The following is a 20,665-nucleotide window of genomic DNA, read 5'->3' as shown; positions in this document are numbered from 1 at the left end:
TAATTTCATCTTTGCATACCCTAGCAATGCTTCAATATTTCTCCTTGACAGCCTGTCCATGCTCATACCTCTTACAGATTTTCTTTTTGTTCTTGAGTTGTCAAAAGAAAGTTATGGAATTGTGAATGGGTATGGATGATCTGTGAAATTATGAATGGATTAGAGACAATTCAAGATACAAGACCTGCAAAATCCATTTAATTTGAGAATACCTTCCACAGATAAAACTTACAGGCCTCTATGTTATTCTTTAACATTAAAAAACTCTGGGGTTTATTTGGAAATTCACCATTGCTTCAACAACCTGACAGAAAGTCTTGAAATCCATTGCACAAAAGAATTATTCAGAAAAATTAAAACCTGACATTTGTAAGCAATCAAGGAATATTATCTGTAATGTGTTCAAAGTAAGTTGTAAGAAAAAACTATAGTGATGGACTTGCTATTGTTTTGTTATTCAAAAATATGCAGTGAACCCAAACCTCAAAGTATTTAATGCATCATTCTATATTATTATACACATATATAAAGAATATGAAAATGAAGGTCATAAAGGGACAGCATTTTTAATAATTTCCAAAAACACCTTTGGATTTGACAATATCTCAGATCTTTCAATTGTTTGTGTTTTCCGGTAAACTATCTTTATTCTTTTTATTATTTATGTGGCTGCTAACTTAAACATACTTACTAGCAATGTATGAATGCTCATATTCAAGCATGAGTAAGAGAAAAGTTACAAATAATAAGGAAATGGTACCTGCAGCACAGATGGGGAAGTCTCAAAAGAACTGGATAATCTTCAGGTAAGGGTCCTGAAGTTCAAAAAACATTCAAGTCAGTTCTTGTTTTCTCAGAAGCAGTTCAATCAACCCTAGCCAAGCTGTTTGTTCAGTTGGGTTTTTTTTAACATTACCCTAATGCCAAACATTGCCAGATGTCAAAATTAAATAGGGGTGGACATAAATAAATCTGATCAAATAGATAGATCTGATAATATGATCATTGTATATCCATTATCCTTACTGACCTTTGTAGGGCCTTCAGACATCCAAAGAATGTAGATAAATGTTTGCTTTCGAGTCATTTTGTTTCAAAAACTTACAGGTTTAAACAATAATTTGATTACAGAAACAATCTAGTACACCCCAAACACTGAGTGAATTTAAAGACTACCCTGAATGTTGCAGAATGGCTGAGATCGAATAGTGAGAAGTTTGCATGACAGGGAAAAGGTAAGGATGGCTGGAGAAGCAGCTAGCACCATGCAGGCTAGAGACCAGGCAGCCCTTTCTTTTATCTTCTATTACTCTATAATTTGCTACAAGACCCTTCTCTTAAATTTTCCATAATCCAGTGTGCTTTGTTATTCTAACAGTCATGAGCATGCCTGCATCTTTGCAAACAGACTGTGAGGTTTCTGAGGTGTAAGAACCGGAGTTAGAGAGAGGTGGTGGAGTTGGGACAAAGGCAGAGCAAAAACTGAGAAAATTACAAGCCATACAAAAGCAGTGGAGGATAAAGATATGAGGATCTAGAAGGAATGGAGATTGTTGTGGGTGTAAGACTGGATGTCTCAACTATAGAGAGGTCATCCAGAAAGACCAGATAGCCCGGTGGGTGGACACCAGAAAAAGTGTAGTCCTTGTTATTTTCATTCCCGTAATCCTGCATCTATTCCCCTATATAAACAGGCATAATTGTTTGCTCTGCCCTTTTCCCTCTCTCTTCTCACAGTGCACTGAGCTCTTATCTCTCTCATATTTCCTTGGGGGAGTTGAGGCTTTCGGCCTTGAGCAGCCTGGATAATTTTTACTGCATCATTCAGACCTAGTTGTTGGGGGGAAACAGGAAGGTATTGGGCATGCATTGAGGCCTGGGGTTTTGGCCTGGTTGAGGGGGGAGGTTGTAGAAGGTTCTGGCCTAGTGATGTTTGGTAAAGCCCAGGTCCAAGAGAACTGGGATGAGGCTGAATATGAATTTGTGTATGTTGTATGTTTTTGTACTGTTGTATATAGTTGTGAATAGTATTTCCATTTAGCTTTCCAATTCAGTGTGTGGAGTATTTTTCTTTGACTCCTTTGGGGAGGGGTAAAAGAGCTTCTGTCTGCTCAAACCCAAGACACAGAGGTAAAAAGAATAAACAGAAAGACCAATGCATGCTGAAAGACAGACAATGTCTGTCGGGGGGGAGGGGAGGTGGGGAGAAAGAAAGAAAATTAAAAAAAAAGAAAAAAAAAAAGATGCTTTACCTGGTAATCTTCAGTTTTGCCAGCAAAATACTCTCAGTATACAGGACCATTTCTAAGATGCTTTGCGTATTAGCTGGTGACCAAAGGTAGTAATAGGAGTGAACTCTGTCTTTATAATGGAGCAGAACGCTACTAATATAGATTAAATAATTGGTGTCTGACATTACTCCTTAATTAACCTTTTTCATTATATTTTATACACATCTTAACCTCTTGTCAAATACTGGGTTTTTTCCTATAGTGTGAGACATTACAGTCTTATTTCTTTTAATATAAAAGAGGCCAAGAGATTCATTATCACTGTTTATTGTCATTATTCCTAATGATATAATGAAATATTACCCGTGGTATTTTACTGTATGTCTGCTCAAGTACATTGGTATTTGCAGCAAGGTCCTGCTCAGACACTGAATGAACCCAACAGTCATGTTTAATAAGTCTTATGTTCTGTCAGAAATAGCAGCTTATTACTAATGAGCTGTATTATGTTATTCAGTACCCAAATAAAACTGTATTTCTCAAGTATGCATGCCTGGGGCACAAATCTGACAAACACTTAGGGAAGCAAAATGCTGTTCAAAGAGACAGTGATTAATAGAGACCATTTGGAAGGAGGTTGTCTCCACATTCTAAAATACTGGCTTTGCTATACTTATTTCTTGGAGTGAGTCCAGTCTGAGTGAATAGTGTAAGTGTGCTAGGGAGAGCTTCAGGGAACCGACAGATATTCACAAGGTCTCTGCCTACTGGCTGCAATGCTGGCACCTTATATGGCTGTGTTGCTGGAAGCAAGAAGAAAGACTTGCTCAGTTACTAAAGTGATGCCTGAGCATCTTCAGGTTCCTTAGATGGTGTTGAAGCATAAATACCAATTATTATGAACTAGTATTATCTTTTGAATTATATTTGCATAACATTTTAGCCTGGCCCCACACTATGGACATGGCCTTTACTCAAACAGAATTCATGTCATTCTATTAACACAAAACACTTTTCACAAGCTATGCTATGGAAGAAAAACAATATCACTTTCATCCTCTGCTGGGATACTAGTGGTAAAACCTAAAACCTGATATGGCCATACAATGAGCTTATCCAGCTTTCTCACATCTTGGAACATCTACAGAACCTACAGTACCCAGTGGTAAGCCACAATCACCTTACTCTTTCCTTGCTTCCAGTAGAAGTTCCTGCATAAGAAGAGCGTTACTGATTCAGAGACTCTAACAGCAACTAGAAACAGATGCCTATAAAAGAGAGTCATATGCACAGAAGATTCTCTGAGCATTTTTCTTCTTCCTACTTCTGCCCCATTTTATTTACAGCTCATCTCAACATACCTGCAGGGTGGCTAGAAAACATAGAAAAAAATAAACACAAAGAGTCAGAGTACAGCAGAAATATTTTGGGAGAAATACCCAGTTGGTATATAGATGATATTTATTTTCAAATTACTTCCATGGAAAAGTAAAAAATCCTACAGAATTTAGAAGAAACAGATTTTTGTTATATATACTATAGCAGCTATAAAAATAGCAAAAGCAGAAAAATGCTATCATCTCTATTAGATTACATGAATACACAGAATTCTCTCATACTGCATTTCACTTCTGCAAATTCTACTAAAATTATCCATGAAAGTTTGTAACTTCGTATTTTCTCCTCTTTCTTATTTGCTTACTGTCATGTTACAAACTATTAAAATACATTTATAGATTCCCAATACAGATGTAGTTTACATTTCTCCTTATAACTGTTCTTTTTTTTTTTTTTTGAAAGAACACACAATTTTAGCATTTACCAATCTAATCTTGTTATTTATAATCAGTATGATGGTATTGACTGATTTCAATATTTGAATTGATATCACGATATCACAGTATCACAGTATCACAGTATCACTTAGGTTGGAAAGGACCTCGAGGATCATCGAGTCCAACCTATCAACACAGACCCCATGACTAGACCATGGCACCAAGTGCCACGTCCAATCTCCCCTTGAATGCCTCCAGGGTCGATGACTCCACCACCTCCCTGGGCAACCCGTTCCAATGATGAATGACTTGCTTGGTGAAGAACTTCCTCCTCACCTCGAGTCTAAACCTCCCCTGGCGCAGCTTGAGACTGTGTCCCCTTGTTCTGGTGCTGGTTGCCTGGGAGAAGAGGCCAACCCCTTCCTGGCTACAACCACCTTTCAGGTAGTTGTAGAGACAATTTTAAAATAAATTAATGAAACCATGCAGTAATCCTAAAATGGCTGGCATTCCATTTGGCCAATGGAAAGAAACTCAGTAGAATTACATAGAATAAACCAGGTTGGAAGAGACCTTCAAGATCATCGTGTCCAACCCATCAACCAATCCAACCCACCTAAACAACTAACCCATGGCACCAAGCACCCCATCAAGTCTCCTCCTGAAAACCTCCAATGATGGCAACTCCACCACCTCCCCAGGCAGCCCATTCCAATGGGCAATCACTCTTTCTCTATAGAACTTCTTCCTAACATCCAACCTAAACCTCCCCTGGTGTAGCCTGAGACTGTGTCCTCTTGTTCTGGTACTGGCTGCCTGGGAGAAGAGACCAACAATTATGGGTTTTCAGCACAAACAATGTATTCAAATATAAGGTTTATGATTTAATGGGTAATATATTGTCGTTAAGTGGCTTTATAATAGAAAAATGTGGTTTCACATTCCAGTGATACTTGATCCGGTCTGGTATTGCCCAGATATAAGAAGGACCGAACTTTGGAATTTTAAGTAGGGAAAGCTGCCTAGGTAGAGTATAAACTACTGGGGAAAGAGTAAGGAACAGGTTGTGCCTAGTTGTGCTGCTTTTTCTTGTTCCCAAATAAATTAATGTTAATTGAGAATTGCTGCTACATAGTTTATGACACTCTGGTCTAAAATCCCACGAGGCCTGGTTTAAATTCAGATTAATCCTAAACTACACTTAATTGGCATTGCTGCAGTAGATTTTTCTTCTTCTGTTGTAAGGAAAAATATAACTTGCAGTTTTGCTAGTTTCAATTGTTAAAATATATGATGGAGGTGAAGAAGTGTTTTGGTAGCTGAATGACTTCCTGGCAGGAGAGAATCTGACAGGATGGCATATTACTAATTAGGAAGAGTGCTGGACTAACCAGATGGGAAAAATACGTACTGAAACTTTTTTTCTTCCATTCATTTTTTTTTCCACAAGACAATGTAGAAATAAAGAAGGACACTGGAGGGCACTCAAAGAAGAACTGGTAAGGCAATTTGTTAGCATTTGTTAGCATAAAATAAACATACACAAATCTGATAGTAATCAAATAATCCTCCTTTAATCAGATCAAAAATCAGGCAAGAATCAGAAGGCATTGATGACAGCATGACATTTGTGTGCTTCAATCTCATCTCTAACATAAATGTACAATGTGACTTCTGGAAAATTGGCTGGGACTAGATGGATACAGATACTTCAGGTGCCTAAATCCAGTACACAGGCATCTGTATGATCCTTGAAAAAATAAATCAAGGAGTTTAAGGCATTTTCCATCACATTTAGAAAAAGAGGAGCTAATACAAACCACCCCAATGCTAGAGGGAAAAAAAAAAAAAACCAAAAAATACCAAAAAACTGTGCTTTAAAAAAATCCCAACATGCTAAACAACAGTAAGATCTTTTTTTCTAAACTCTCTGAAGTGTAATGAAGTTTCTGCTTTCCATGCTCTAAGATAAATTACTGGAAAGTGTAGAAGAATAATACCACAATATAAAAAAGATGGCAAAATTAGAAAAGTCAAGATACAAAATGGTCTAAATACTGTCAGAAAAGAGATGTGTTACAGTAACACACGAGCAACAAGACAAGGGAAAGAGAGAAGATCTGCCATTCAGTGAAGAGAAAGACAATTAAAGATGGCATTGAAAAGGCTGATACCTTTTATTACTTTTACAGACTAGAACAATAACTTAGACAAAATATCTTCAAACTGGGTAGGCTTGGAGAAATTCTTCTCAAAACACTTAGGCAACAGAATAAAGACATTTTGGAGCCATTAGCAATTATCTTTGAGAATGTGTAGAGAACAGATGAGCTTCTAAAAGAACGAACAGAGATAGATGTTATGTTGATCTTTAAGAGGAGAGAACAGAAAAAAACATGGAACTACATACTGTTCTGCTTTACTTTCATTCTGAGAAAAATAGTGATGCAAATAATTGCACAAGCTTATGCTTTTGTCCTGGTTTAGGGATATGAAACAGCCAGCATGTATTTGTTGAAAACTATGGTGGAAAGTGTCAGCTAGAGCATATTGTCCGGTTTCTTCATTGTACCCTGTGGAAAGTGTGGCTCAACTGAAGAATAATTAGAGATTTTGAAAAAAAATATCTGTAAGAAAGAACAGAAGGTCCCTTGGGAGGCTGTGAAATCTTTATCACCAATATAGATCTTCAAAACAGGCAAACATATGTTAGAAAAGGTTTAGGTAAAGCTGATGCTGTCTTTGGCAAGGATGGTATCTTCAGAGGGCTGGTTCTAGGCACCAGTAAAATAGAAAATCAGTGAGTAAAGACGATTGTCAAAAACAGCAAAGTGGGAATGACGGGAATGACCCACTACCTACTGTGCTATAAAACATACAGTCATTCCTAGACTCGAGGCTGGAACCCAAAGATCATTGTAGCCATGAGACTGGAAAATTATAATCTCTATGATATGTCCTAATTTTCATCTCCAAAAGAGATGACTAGAAAGGATTCATGACTACAGAATATTACGCAGAGACAGCAACTCTACTTGAAGCATTGCTTTTCAGCAAGCCACATACTCTGTGTAGGAAGTAAGTTATGTACTGAAAGCTGTAGCAGCTTCCAGGAAGCTGCTAGTACCATAACCCTAAATTCCTGTTGAGATTCTTGCCTTTAGCTGCTCTACTGTCTGTCAACAAAGTAGGAGTAGATAGGTTGGAAGACATAAATGTATCAGAGTCTGGACTGACAAAACAATACTTTATCAGTCCATTGCCTCCAAAGAACTTGGAGAAGAAATGTAAGATCAGTTCTGTGGGGTGCAGGCAAATACTCGAAAAGGGAGCTTGAGCAGCAGCTATCAATTAGGCTGTTCCATCAATTTGGATGGAGAGGTAAAGCCAAGCACAAGTGAAGGAGGGCCTCTGGAACTTCATTTTCTTATTCATAACTAACCTGACATTGAGCACCTTATCTTTTCTGATTTTATTTCCCAAAATTACAAGTTGCCTATCTTTAATGTTCTCTTTGCCTGACCTTTTGTGATCTAAAATGCAATTGTTGTTCACCGTTGCAGAGATTGATTTTTCATTTCTGCATAGAATTCTCCCATTTGATTTAATACACGATAAACTTGATCGTAGTGCAATTTAAGAGCACAGGCAGGTATGCAGTAGCTATTAGCTAAATAAGTGTTTTTCCAAATGGTACTAATAGAAAATAATGTGAGCAAAATGCCCATTTAATTCTAGGCCCTCAATGCATATCTACTGAAGGGAAGTGGTAATTAATAGAGAGAAATTAATATATAACAGTGTTATAAGAGTATGGTGAGTTTGAGCTGTCCCAGGCTTATTCAGGTCTCTGATATAAGCCAAAATTCTCTTACATCTTTTGCTTTCAGGAAGCCAACAATAAATGGACACAATGCTAGAAGAGCAGGTGTGTTTTCACTCAGAGGAGGAAGCAGCTACGGAGATGAAAATGACTTAGCAGCTGGTGAATACGAAGACTGAAGCTGTGCCAGACGAAGTAAGTGAGTGTGTGTGTGTGTGTGTGCGCACGCGTGTGCACGTTTTGCCACTAATTATGCAAAAAGGCTCAAACCTATTGATCACATGTTTCTCTCCCTGCTTCACCAGGAATAAATCTTTAAAATGTGATAACTCTTTCAGAAAGTTAGAGTTATTACCAGTGATGTATTTTCTGTATTGAAACTGAGAGCATGCAATAAATTATCCTTTTTTTCCTTTCTTTATCTCTTCACACAGGTATTCCTGGTAACAGCACAGTAAGAACAAATATCATTTGCAAGAAGATGGTCTGCATTTTTGTTTACATTTAGTCCTCTTAGCTTCACAGACAATGAGACCAAGCACAGTGTCAACACATGGTAAGCCACCACACAGCACATAGCTTCAAGCTTTCTTTGCTTAAAGTTAGGAAAGATTTAACACAAAATTCAGTAGCACAACGGTTCATTTTCTTAGATATCAGGAAATTTTAGCTAGAACTTGAGCAGCCTGACTGCTCAATGACTGCTGAAATCTTTTTGGTTTACTTGGTTATAGAATTTCACTGTAATGGTATTGTAAGATTTATAGAAACATTCATCTGAGCATCTTATTTTGTCTTACACTAATTAGTCAAGCTTAGGCCCACCAAACTCTTGTAGGATGACTATGAGTAAGAATCAAGAAAAGCACTCTGTTGAAGTCATAAAGGCATCATTTCATTTATAAAACAATTTAAAAAATCAACACAAGGAGCTGGAACAGCTATATCAACAAGAAAAAGACTGCAGAGATGAATCACTCCAAAATATTTTTTTACTGTGCATAGAAACAGAACTATTTATTTCCAAATTCCACTGTAACATACAATCAAATATTTTTGAAAGGAAGTATATCAATTTGTCAGAGAAGTTATAGATATATTTTAAATTGCTTTATCATCTTGTAAAAATAATTAAAGGAGATTTGTATTTTCCTTAAAAAGTTAAAAAGAGCCAGAGCATTTTAGTAGCTTTCTCTATATATTTTACTTTAGAAGGAAGCCTGGGAAGTTTATTCCATTGTACATTTTTTAACTAGGGCAACATTTATTGGTGTATATGGAGACATAGTTCATAACTCCTGCACTAAATAAACTGCATTAAGAGGTTAGGTGCTGTCATCAGCTGAGGAATGGAGAAAAATCTCTAACCACTACTCTTTGTAAGGCCTTTTTCTCAAGATTTCAATCCACCAATCAAGAAGGTTGCCTTGCTGTGTATTTACATAGATATATCTTCTGCTAAGTTTTGTGTGCAGTTAGAACAATTGCTAACAAATGAAGGCCATGTTATTATGCAGCTGATCATAACAACTGAATTGCAAACACGGGCAAACTGTACATGGCATCTTTTGAGAAAACAGATAATATTCACTGATTATCTTTAACAAATCCGCTCAAGGGTTTCATCTTCCAAACAGATATTCTAAAATAATATTAAATAATTCTGAATGGGTGTTCCAAGATCTTTTGGAGCTCCTGCAATAGTCACGTTCCCCCTCCTTCTACAGCATTCTGTCTTTTATAGGAGATTGTTTAACATATAGAAATTCCTATATATTAGTATCAGCATGAAGTTATTAATATAAGGACATATGCCACATTGGTTCAGACCCATCTTCTCCTCAGTAGTGGCTAGAAATCAATGCCTTGGGAAGAATAAGAACAAGACAAGCATATACAGTACTTCTTCAGAGTCTTCTCCCAGCTGCCAGCTATTTTCATGTCAGAAAACTTCCTGAGATTGATACTGCCTGTCTCTTCAGTTTTCCTCAGTGAATCTCTCCAGCGTTTACTTGTCCAGTATCCCCTTGAACACATCCAAAATTTTCACATCATGAAAACTTTTGATAAGAAGCTTCTATAGGTATACTAACATAGGTCCATTACCTTAATGATTTTTCATCAACACGTGTCTCTTCCTTTTCCCCAAACTCTGGAGTTTTATGAGACTACAGAAATAAAAATAATACCATGGAACCTATGATCTTCATGAACTAGATTAGCTTTTTGTTGTTGGGTTTTGAGGGGGTTTTGTTGATGTTGTTGTGGTTTGTTTTGTTCTGTTTCAGTTTGGTTTATTTGCACAAGAGGAAAAAGGGTCATAAGATCACAGAAATTAAATGTGTTATTTCAAATACATCTCTTTTTGACACCCTTCACTCTTACTTCACACCAACAGCTTGAATAAAGGCTTGGAATCAAACAACATTCAACAAACAGCACAAAGGCTCCTTATATTAATCATGTTTTCTTAAACTGGATACTGAATATAATCTAACTCCAACTGAATCAACTACTAAGATTCATTGGATTTTCACAAGGAACAGAAAGATAAGGTCTGTGTAAGGTAGCTGATAGCAATATATCTAACTTTTTCACATTGACAAGTCTGAGGAATTAATGCTTATCTGTAAAATCTCCTGAAACCCTGTCTCTATGGCAAAAAAAAACCCACTGATGCTAGACTAAATAAATTTTCCATGGCGTTTTTACTACACTGTTCCACAGAAATTCAGTTTCACTATACAGTTGGTTGGGGAAGAAGGGAGGAAGACATAATGAAGATAAACAGAGCTCAAGGTTCCACATAATTAAGTTCCTTTAGAGCTTAACTAAGAATCAATGAATAGACTAAGTGTCTCACCCTATAGCTTGTTGCACTCTCTCTATGTGCAACACAAGTTACATTAAGCTGTTGCTACTTCCTATTGGTGTCATTATCATCACTGGTTTGTGACAGGTTGGACTCGATGATCTTTGAGGTCTCTTCCAACCTTAGTAATACTGAATACTGAATATTTGGTACAATAGAGTTTCTGCATATGTTAGCTACTCCCAAGAATGTTGCTTGTTTGTGCACTGATCCCTTTTTATGCAGGGTAACCTTTTCCCAGGGTAGTCAGCCTCCAGAAATCATTGATGTCACTTATGGAAGCAAGGAATGTTGCACTGGGTCCAAAGCCAGTTTGCAGGCTGTTTCTGCTCGAGTCTCTGCTTCAGAGAATAACTGTCTGCTTGCAATTGCACTTAAGGAAGTTTATCCATTGGGTATTTCTCAGTGGAAGTTCCCAACTAATATTAGTCATAAGCAGTACTGAAGTACAGAACCACATTTCATAATCACATTGACACTCCCCACAGGAAAAAAAAAAAAAAAACAAAAAAACAACAAAACAAAACAGAAAAAAAGAGTTGTAGTGTTACTGAAGAGATGGGAAAACAAAATTCTAACCTTTGGTTTCTACACTGTGTAAAGACAATGGGTAAATGGGTAACTTACACTCAGCCAACTTCAGCATTCAGATATATAGAAAAAGTTCAAGATGAGCCACAAACTTAACAACTGTACTAACACTACTTTTATGTTACTTATAGTGTCGTCTGTATGTCTGCATTTTGACTAAATATTCTTTATTTAGCTTCTGGAACCCTGGTTTTGTCTGTTACAACCTATAGGCAGAATAATACGTTACTGGCATTGCATATAGTACAGTTTCTACAGGCTGCTTAATGAACTACTCTAACTGTTGGGGAAAAATTAAATTTAAAAAGTAGAAGGATTCAGCCTCACCACTTACTATGGAATGACATTCAGACTGAATTGATCCATGACTCTCCTTTTCTGACCACGAAAGGCATTTAAAAAGCAAAATGTGGGGTTTATTTTCTTAAAACAACAAGAAGAAGCCATCGAAAGAACAGGGAAACACCACGGAGTATTACGAAGTCTTCCAGGACCCAGAAACCGCACCACACATTCTTTTGGGACCACAGTTCAGAAGTTCTGGGAAAGGTTTAAACATCTGACGTGAGCCACCTAGTGTCTGTATGAATGACTACATTAAGAAGTTGCAAAAAACATTTTAACCTCTTTCTATCAGCTGGTGAAAGCCAATTAGCATTTATAAGCTTAAAATTGTATAAAGACATCATATTTAAACCTTCACACGGCCTTCTGGCAATTACTGCACCACGACCCTGCCATAACAGCAGATTCCTCTCGAGACCTCAACACAGTTTAACAAATGAGCAACACATCCAGAAACCCTAAGTAAAATTCCTGTTAAAATACCATCTTAGAAGTAACGTCAAACAGCCAGCTGTATACAAATGTTGTGAGGTATTTAAACCCATTCAGGGAAAATTTCCAAATTTTCACTCTGAAAAAGCATCAACTTGTTAATTCACTCTCCCCCCCCAAAATGCTTATAATTATTCTAAATAAGACTCTATCTGAGTCTGCAGCCAAAGAGAAATAAAATAATACAGATATAAACCTCCTCACCATTGCTTTCAAATTCTAGGTAAGTGTTTTGCATCTGGTTTTAAGTTTAGTAGATTCCTAAAATCTTGAATCATTTTTAGCTTTACCTATACACATTTTGTTCTTTCCAGTTAGCTTGTCGAGTCTACATAAAGGAAAGAAATTCTGCCTTAACAATGACAAAAAATGTGAAATATTCATGTGGAACAGAAACACAGAAAGTCATTCCTGGAACAGCTGTAGGGAAGAAAACACAGAGACTGAAAGGAAGAAGAAAAATAGAAGAAAGAAAAAAAAAAAAGGGGGGGGGGGGGGGAATATGGGGAAGAAAATATTAAAGAAAAATAGGTTGCAAAGAAGAAATCACTATGAAAGTTAGAGATCAAGTGAACTGTACAATATAAGTTTTACACTTATTTTCATGGGTGTTTTTCCCTTCTATTTAAGAATTTATTCCAAAGGGTGGTGGAAGTCCTTAAGAATGTCAAGGTGAGTTACTGTGAAGCTTGTAACAGACATCTTATTGTATTTGGAAAAGAGAGTTAGTAATGGGAAAAAAAAATCAACCACTAAATAATGCAGACAGAACTAAAAACCAGTTTCTCTTGTGCTTTATTGTGAAACAATATTACTGATAAAAGTTCTAACAGAATAATGTATGTGATTGGAAAAATAATGTTTGTAGACAGTTATCAGGTTTACTTTTGGGGTTTGAGACCTTCAGAGCAAATTTACACTAAGTACACTTCTAGATCTTAAAAAACAAACTTTTGTTTCCCATAACAACTACTGTGTAATGACAGATAACACCTCCTGGTACTTTCCTGCATATTATCCCTTTTTAAACATAGCATCAGTTAAACTATATTTCCATTTATGGATAAGAATTTCAGTTACTAAGATATCCACTACCATTTTAAGTGCAGAATTACATGTTAAGATTGAATGACAATTAAAAATGTAGACATTTTTTTAAAGGAAACAATAGCTGCTGTGGGTTGTGGGGGGTTTTTTGGTTCTTGGTTGGTGGGTTTGTTTGTTTGTTTGTTTTTTATCTTGGTTGAATGAAACCTTAACTTGGCTGTCTTACTCTGTCTCTAAAAGTGGAAACTGAATCTCCCTTTCTTCAAAACATGCAAACACAGCAAATCCTTAATAGTATTATGTGTTGGGTCATCAAATTATGTGCCTGAAAGTTTCTTTAGTCTTAGCACAGGCCAAAACAGACCGAAAAAAAAAGATGCTAGCAACTTTTAACAAAGACTTAGTGGGGAAGGTAAATCGTAACTGAAATAACTTTCCAGAAAATACAGAAAACGCCTGGCTACTCTTCTTGTGGCTACATTTGAGCCCAGTCCTCAAGCTTCCAATTGCACACACCTGGGGTAGGTAAAGTTCCCGTGGTTGAAATGCAGGTGTGAGCGGGCAAAGGGGCAAGTTCTGCTCCAGCAGGCAAAATACCAGCCCGGGTGCTTATGTTCTCTGGGGTTCAGATAGCCAAGGCGAGCTCATACACTGTAAACCTCTTCTGCTGCCAGCTCCGTAACAGTGCCCTCTGCAAGTGCGTACGAAATGCCTCGTTTTATCCCATTAACTCTCACCCTCCGACACACCTTCAGGGAAAAAGTTGCACTCATATACGTGACCTGAAGAGAGATGGGCTTATAGCTGTAGTAGAATCAAAATTCTGTGATCCCATTATGTTCGTCTATATCAAATTCATAGCCTACGTGAATTAAATGCAGGAGAAAAAAATGCCACTTCAGTAGCCCACAAAAGACAGGAAGTATTCTGGGCTTGGAGTGTACAATTATGTTACACCCATAGATACAGTTATTTACAACTCGCGCTGAAACATAGACAGAAAGAGGGACCTGCGGAAGTCAGCAGCAGCACAGACCCTTTTTGAGGGCGGGGCCTGGCTGCAGCCAGGCAGAAAAGGCATTGCAAAGGCAAATGAGCGGAGCTGAAAGATGCTCATCCTTGTGTGGAGCTGTAGAGGCACGCTTTATGCTGCCATGTCAGAGAGGGCCGGTGGGGCAAGCGCCGTGCTTCGATGGACAGCCCGCCGCTGCCCCCGCCTGATTTGCGGCTCCTGGTGGCTGAAACAGTCGCTTCCCCAATCCGACCTGCTCGGCCAAGCGGGCAGAGCCGCGGCACCCCGTCACGGGGCGGGGAGAGGCACCACAGGAAGTCAATTCTGGTTCCTGGGTTAAGGTGCTCGGGCAGGAGCGAGCGCCTTGTGCCGGGAGCGGTCGTGGGCTCCGTGAGGCGCTCCGTAAGTCTGAGTCGCTTTCAAACCGCTCTTCTCCCTTCCGCGGGGAGCGGCGGGTGCTCGGCCCCGGGGGCTTGGGTGCGGGCCGCGGCGCCTGGCGGCGGGCTCCTCGACCGCCCCTTCCCTCCGCTCCTCCGCACTTCCGCTATCCGCTCCTAGGGACGCCGGTTCCCGCTGCGGTGCCGCTTTGCCCCATTTCGGAGCGGGGCGCATTAGCTGCGCGCGGAGGCGGTCTCCACGCCTGCGGAAGGGCTGAGACCGATGCCACCACCGCCACCAGCTCCCCCTGCCGCCGATCAGCGGCCACAGGAGCGGGGGTAGTGAGCTCGGTGGCGCCTGCTGGGCGGCAGCGAGCGGAGAAGCAGAAGGAGTTGACCTGTCTGCACGGACAGTAGCGCTGCGAGGGCTGTGTTAAATCCCCGCTCTGCAGCAATCGGCGTCTTTTCCTTGAGCGGAGGGGCTGTCTGCGCCCCAGCTTCTAATCCGGGGATTTTGAGGGAGCCCGCAAGGTTTCTGACTTCCCGCTGTCGGGCAGACCAGGAATTTTGTCCTTTAGAAAAACAAGGAAGAAAAGAAAGATAAGGAAGAGAAAGGGGGCGGGGGGGAGGAGGAAAACCACGAAAGTGCAGTGAGCTTTCAGTCTCTCTCTCAAATTATTACCTCAACAGGTTTCCTGTTCCCAAGATGATGCTAGTGTAATTTACAAATTACTTCCACTGAAGAAACTGTTTTGAAAGCAGAAAAATGTAGTGAAGTACTTGCTTCTGGATGGCATCTAGTTGCCCATATGAACGTATGAGAGGTAGGCGTGTGTAGTTTGTGTTGATACTCAAGATTAGCTAAAACCTTATTTTTCAGAGCTTAAGATATTTTCTGAGGCACACAAAAGCTCAGAACGTCTCTTTAGTCATACGTGGAACTGGGATTTCACAACGTACGCTGCAGTATGTTGCTAATATTTGTGCTAGGGCTTTTTTGGCATTTGAGTCATAGAAAATTCGTATTACTGTTGTGGGGATTTTTCCCAACCTGTATCAGGAAAATGCTTCTTAACTTAAATTTAAACTTAAGAGCAAGTTGCATTGTGTTTATGTACTTAAAAGTTTGTCTTGCAGCATTTGCTATACCCTGTTGCTTTCCAATGTTCAAATCTTTAGTCAAGAGATGAAATTCTAGTTTTCATTGCCATAGCTCCAGCTACATACCACTCACAGGTAGTCACACTTGTAGGACCCCCCAAATCAGGGAAACTCTGGAGCTAATCTCTTTCTCTAGTTGTGTCCCTGTTAGAATAAAGGCAGCATTTTGTATTGGTCCATCTGTTCTGTCTGCATAATCCTGTTAATAATTGTGAGTCTTTAGAGTCTAATGCATATCTAGAATGTTAGTGGCTAAACATCAGGGTTGCCAACTTTGGGCCGCACATGTTCCAGTTGCAGCAGAGATACAGCATAACTAAGCCTGATGAGAACAGTAAGAATATTTGGTTTGGGAGTTGGGTGGTTATGGTTTGGTTTGGTTTTTTTAATTTTAGGGTTGTTTAGTTGTTTTTCTTCATAACTAGGTGTAGGGAGAAGAGTAAATGGCAAGGAACAGCTGGCAAATTCCTTGATAAATATTGATGCCTGTGGAGGAGAAGTAGGAAAAGGAGCCAGTTTTTCTGACTGCAAGGAGTTCTGGATATGAGATATCTAACATAAGCAGCAGTTATTTATTCCAGCAGCAGGCACTTCAGGGTGTGACTAAGAGTAGCTTAATCCAATCTAAATCTAGACTGCTGCAGTCCTGCCCACGGCCAATCTTATGTTCCCACTGCCTCCTTGTGTTGGTAGTAGCGCTCCAGCAGCCTCACAGTGAGCTGGCTCTAGTTTTAATTTTGGTGGGGTTTTTTTTGGGGGGTGTCATTGTTGCTTTTTTGAGAAAGTTGGAAGCTACTTTGGCATACTGAACTGTGTGGCATAGAAATACTAATACCAGTACAAGTAAGTTGCAAAAATACATGGCCAGGGATCAGGAAAGCCAAGAGTATCCTTTTCTGTGGCAGTGCAGACTAACATCTTCTGACATAACTGTGACTTCATGTCACAATTTCAAAGCACGTGCTGGCTTCCTTGTGTTATCACACCACTTAAAGTGGTCTATGGAGCTGATCTGCATTAAAACTAACACAGCAAAAATACATTTAGCAGTTAGTTTTAAGCTGGATTTGTTTGTTGATACAGTTTACAATAATGCTCTTTGTGCTGGAAGAAAGGGGAGGGTGAAGTGAAAGCAGAAATGAGTGTCTAGGGTATGAGGGAATATAGGACTAATTTTTCTTGTTGTAGTTCAAGTTAAAGTGTCACTGGTAATGACTTTTATTGCCCCTTTCTTACTCCATGGAATCTGGATTTTAGGGAGTCACCAGTAAATTAGCTACTATTTTCATTTTTTCCTAGCCAGTAGAAAATCAAGTGCAGTGCTATTGTTCAGCCTGTTGGGTCAATTACTTTTGGTATCAGCAGTCCAGATAAGTGCAAAATTCTTTGTTAATACTCCCAGTCTCAGTAAAAGGCTGGAAGTTGAGTATAAACTTTAAATACCATTTTCCTAACTGAGATTTTAATTTCCATCAATGAAAATGCCCTTATTTTCTATGAACTGAGAGTCATACGGACCTGAGCCCAATTCCTTTTATTAGAAACTGAGCATAGTCTTAAATTCCAGTTCACTCATGTTTTTTAATTACCTTTTACATTTACAGGACATTGCCATTAACTAGATAAATTGTTATAAGTGTCTCTGGAGAAATTCCAGAAAAGTACAAAATCAACACAGGTGCAAACTCTACAGGTTTTTAAAGGATTTGAGAGCACTTTCAATCATTTCTGGCCATAACAATAGCCCTTTGCAGTTTAGTACCCACCCCTGCAGTCATCTGTAATTTGTCAGTCCTTCATTTGAAATTGAAAAAACAGCCACTATTTGTTTAAAGGTATGCCCCAAGTATTAGAATGAATATTCCAGCTAGCAGAGGGGTACTTTTTGGGGGGAGGAAGAGAGTATATGTTACTAACATCGATTTGGGACAGTATCCATGGAAATGAGATTATAAACTACTGAACTGGTGTGTGGAAAAAATAAAAGCTGCCTTTCATATGCAACAATGTAGGCATTCTACACAAAACTTGGATTTCAGTAATAATTCTGACACAGCATCCTGGAATCATTCCCAGCTGTCAAAGCATTCACTTCGCCTTTATTAAGGTACAGCCATGCCAGAGTTGAAATGCAGTTGCTTCTCCAATACTCACATATTCAAATTAAAGTTTGCAGGACAAAAGGGTGCAATAGTAGGCTGTTGCACCTTCTAGGAAAGTAAAACCACACTTCTGCTCTTCAGGCTCTTTGATATAAAAGATATTCAAGAGTAAGCATGAACAAAATGCAAACAAAAGCTTCAAGCTGCAATCTTCAGAAATTTGACCAGGATCTGAGACAAGTTATCCTCACAAGCTTCTTGCTTGGGTTATCCTTTTCTGGCTGCACCACTTTTCTTAGTAGTCTGTGGTTTGTGCGTAGTCCGAGAAGTTGGTATGAGATGATGATGGCTCTCCATACTGTGTGCTGTGAGTTAACCATGCTTTAAATAGCAGGAGAGATGTGAGTTACAGATTTTTTTTATTCTATTTTTATTTCTTCCTTCTTTCTTTAATGCTGGTGGGTTATGGAGGGGGAACTTTGCTAACCTGTCCTCACATTATGATAAATTATATTAATATCCATGACATTATACTATAGAAGCAAAGGACCTGTGTTTGCAAAGTCCAGTCTGTTATTAAAGTCTGTGATATTTAATAGCATTGTAGTTTTATGTGTCAAAATGGTGAGCTGTAGTTTCAGGAAAGTGGTGGGTTGAAAATTCCCCCCAACATAAAATTGCCAGACCAGGTCAGTTAGAAAGCAAATGAAGCTGTATTTACAAGCAAAACTACAATCTAAATATGAAATGCAATGAATACGTACAAAATATACAATATTTACAGGTATTTACAATTTATAAACAGCACAAGAATCCCCCTGGACAAACCAGGGGGCTACTAATAGCTTCCCTACTCCCTTCCCTCCCCACTGTAGACACAGGATGAGAGAAAGAGCAGAGAGTTGTTTGTTAATACTCAGCCACAACAAAGCAATGCAACCAAGGTCAACAAAGCCTGCAGAAGCCAGAGCTAGTATCTGCTAGAGCGAAGGAAGCAAAAAGTTAGTTTACAGATCTAACTGTCATGATTGTTATCTGTCCAATGGGATTACTTGGAATTTACCATTATTTTCCTTTTTACATCAAATGGTGATTTATTTACATTCTATTACTTTCTATTCAAGATCTGCGGAAAATTTTCTAGGCACTGCCTAAAACTACCACAAGGAATTGTTCACAAAGTGTAAAAAGTTGATAGTGTTGTGTGTAAAGGTGTGAGTTCTTGCCAATTCTTTAGTCATAGAATCAAGCAGGTTGGAAATTACCTCCAAGATCATCCAGTCCAAACTATCACCCAGCCATATCCATGGCACTAAGTGCTTCATCCAGTCTTTTCTTGAAGATCCCCAGGGACGGCGACTCCACCACCTCCCTGGGCAGCCCATTCCAATGGCAAATCACTTCTCTGTAAAGAACTTCTTCCTAATATCCAGCCTGAACCTGCCCTGGCACAATTTGAGACTGTGTCCCCTTGTCCCCAGACCAACCCCGACCTGGCTACAACCTCCCTTCAGGTAGTTGTAGACAGCAATGAGGTCTCCCCTGAGCCTCCTCTTCTCCAGGCTAAACAACCCCCATTACTGATTTTTAGGTAAAAGATATTTTCATTCACCTTACAGTATGGCTTGTGTTGCTGTTTTCTAATATAGAATAGAATAGGATAAGGTCATGACTTAATGCTACTGAGCTTTTCATTGCTTAGTGGCAGAAGCTGAGTTTTGGGTTGGTGTTTAATGCTATGTGTTATTTCACAATTGTGTAAACATTGAACTGATGGAAACATAAAATCAGGCAGCTAATGATCTGTCACTACACATACATTTACGTAGTCAAGATTTCGATTCAGAGTTAACCTGCTTTTATTTGGCTGTTTGTTTGAATCTATCCCTGTACCTGAAATTTAATGCCGGGGGAGCAGAGCTATAGTTCAAAGTATTATTTGAGTTAATGTTCAAACATACTGTGACTATTACTTGAATTTTATATTGATGCAAGTTATGTATATTTTTAGTTGCATACTTTTGTTTTTTAGCATTGTCTCCTTTTCCTTCTCATTTCAGGTCTATTAAATTGACCATCTTTTCAGTGATGAAACAACATTGGAAATTATGGACAAAAACATTGGAGAGCAACTTAACAAAGCTTATGAAGCCTATCGACAAGCATGCATGGATAGGGACCATGCTGTTAAAGAGCTACATCAAAAAGTATGTATTGGGTTCTGAACTGTATCTTTATCTTGTGGTATTTGTAGATTTCAGTTTCGCTTTAGCTGTGCACGCTTTAGTGCACCTGTTAAAGTTGAACTTTGCCAATATGAAACCAGGTCGGAGTAACTTATTAGGCTATGCATGTAGTGGGTGAGTTTGGGGGTTTTGACTTTTAATTTTTTTGTGATTTTAAAAGTGAGAAAAGTGCCGTCTGCTTTGGATGATTAATGAAGTATTTCAACATAAACAGGAAAGATAGAATTTACCTAGCTTTAGTGAAGTCCTTTTTAAATTTTCATTTGCTTTGTTAAAAATTACTTTAAAACTTATTAATGCAAATAGTTTACATTAAACATTTTTGTGTTAGTAGGGAAAAAATAAATCTTTTTTTTGTTGATAGTAAAACATGCCATATGAATTACTGGTTTAATTGATGTAAAAAGGCTAAAGACACTAATATGCTGAGCAATGTGCAAACTATGAGGACAACAAAGTTTGTGTTGAAACATTTACTGCAGTCTTACCTAAAAATTATTAGCCTGCATACTGATGCTTTTAAAATACTCATCTGTACAATTATTCTTTTATTATGTAGTAGCAGAAAGATTCCAGAGTTATTCTGACCAC

The 20,665-nt window shown here is 38.6% G+C and overlaps 1 protein-coding gene across 2 annotated transcripts in view; it reads left to right on the top strand.

Moving 5' to 3' along the window:
* The first annotated feature begins 14,492 nt into the window (after positions 1-14,492).
* Positions 14,493-20,665, top strand: part of TANK (TRAF family member associated NFKB activator) — a 29,859-nt gene continuing 23,686 nt past the window's right edge. The window contains exons 1-3 of one of the 2 annotated variants that reach the window (XM_068138769.1): positions 14,493-14,590; positions 15,256-15,389; positions 19,889-20,035. In XM_068138769.1, coding sequence (XP_067994870.1) covers positions 19,937-20,035 — 99 coding nt within the window. In that variant the 5' untranslated portion in view covers positions 14,493-14,590; positions 15,256-15,389; positions 19,889-19,936. The remainder of the gene's footprint in view (positions 14,591-15,255; positions 15,390-19,888; positions 20,036-20,665) is intronic. The other variant, XM_068138770.1, reaches the window with a different exon arrangement.

Source organism: Melanerpes formicivorus, unplaced genomic scaffold (genome assembly GCF_026170545.1).
Source record: "Melanerpes formicivorus ecotype bairdi unplaced genomic scaffold, bMelFor1.0.p_v2 SCAF_5, whole genome shotgun sequence".
Classification (NCBI taxonomy): Eukaryota; Metazoa; Chordata; class Aves; order Piciformes; family Picidae; genus Melanerpes; species Melanerpes formicivorus.
This window is presented reverse-complemented; position numbering and strand designations above follow the sequence as displayed.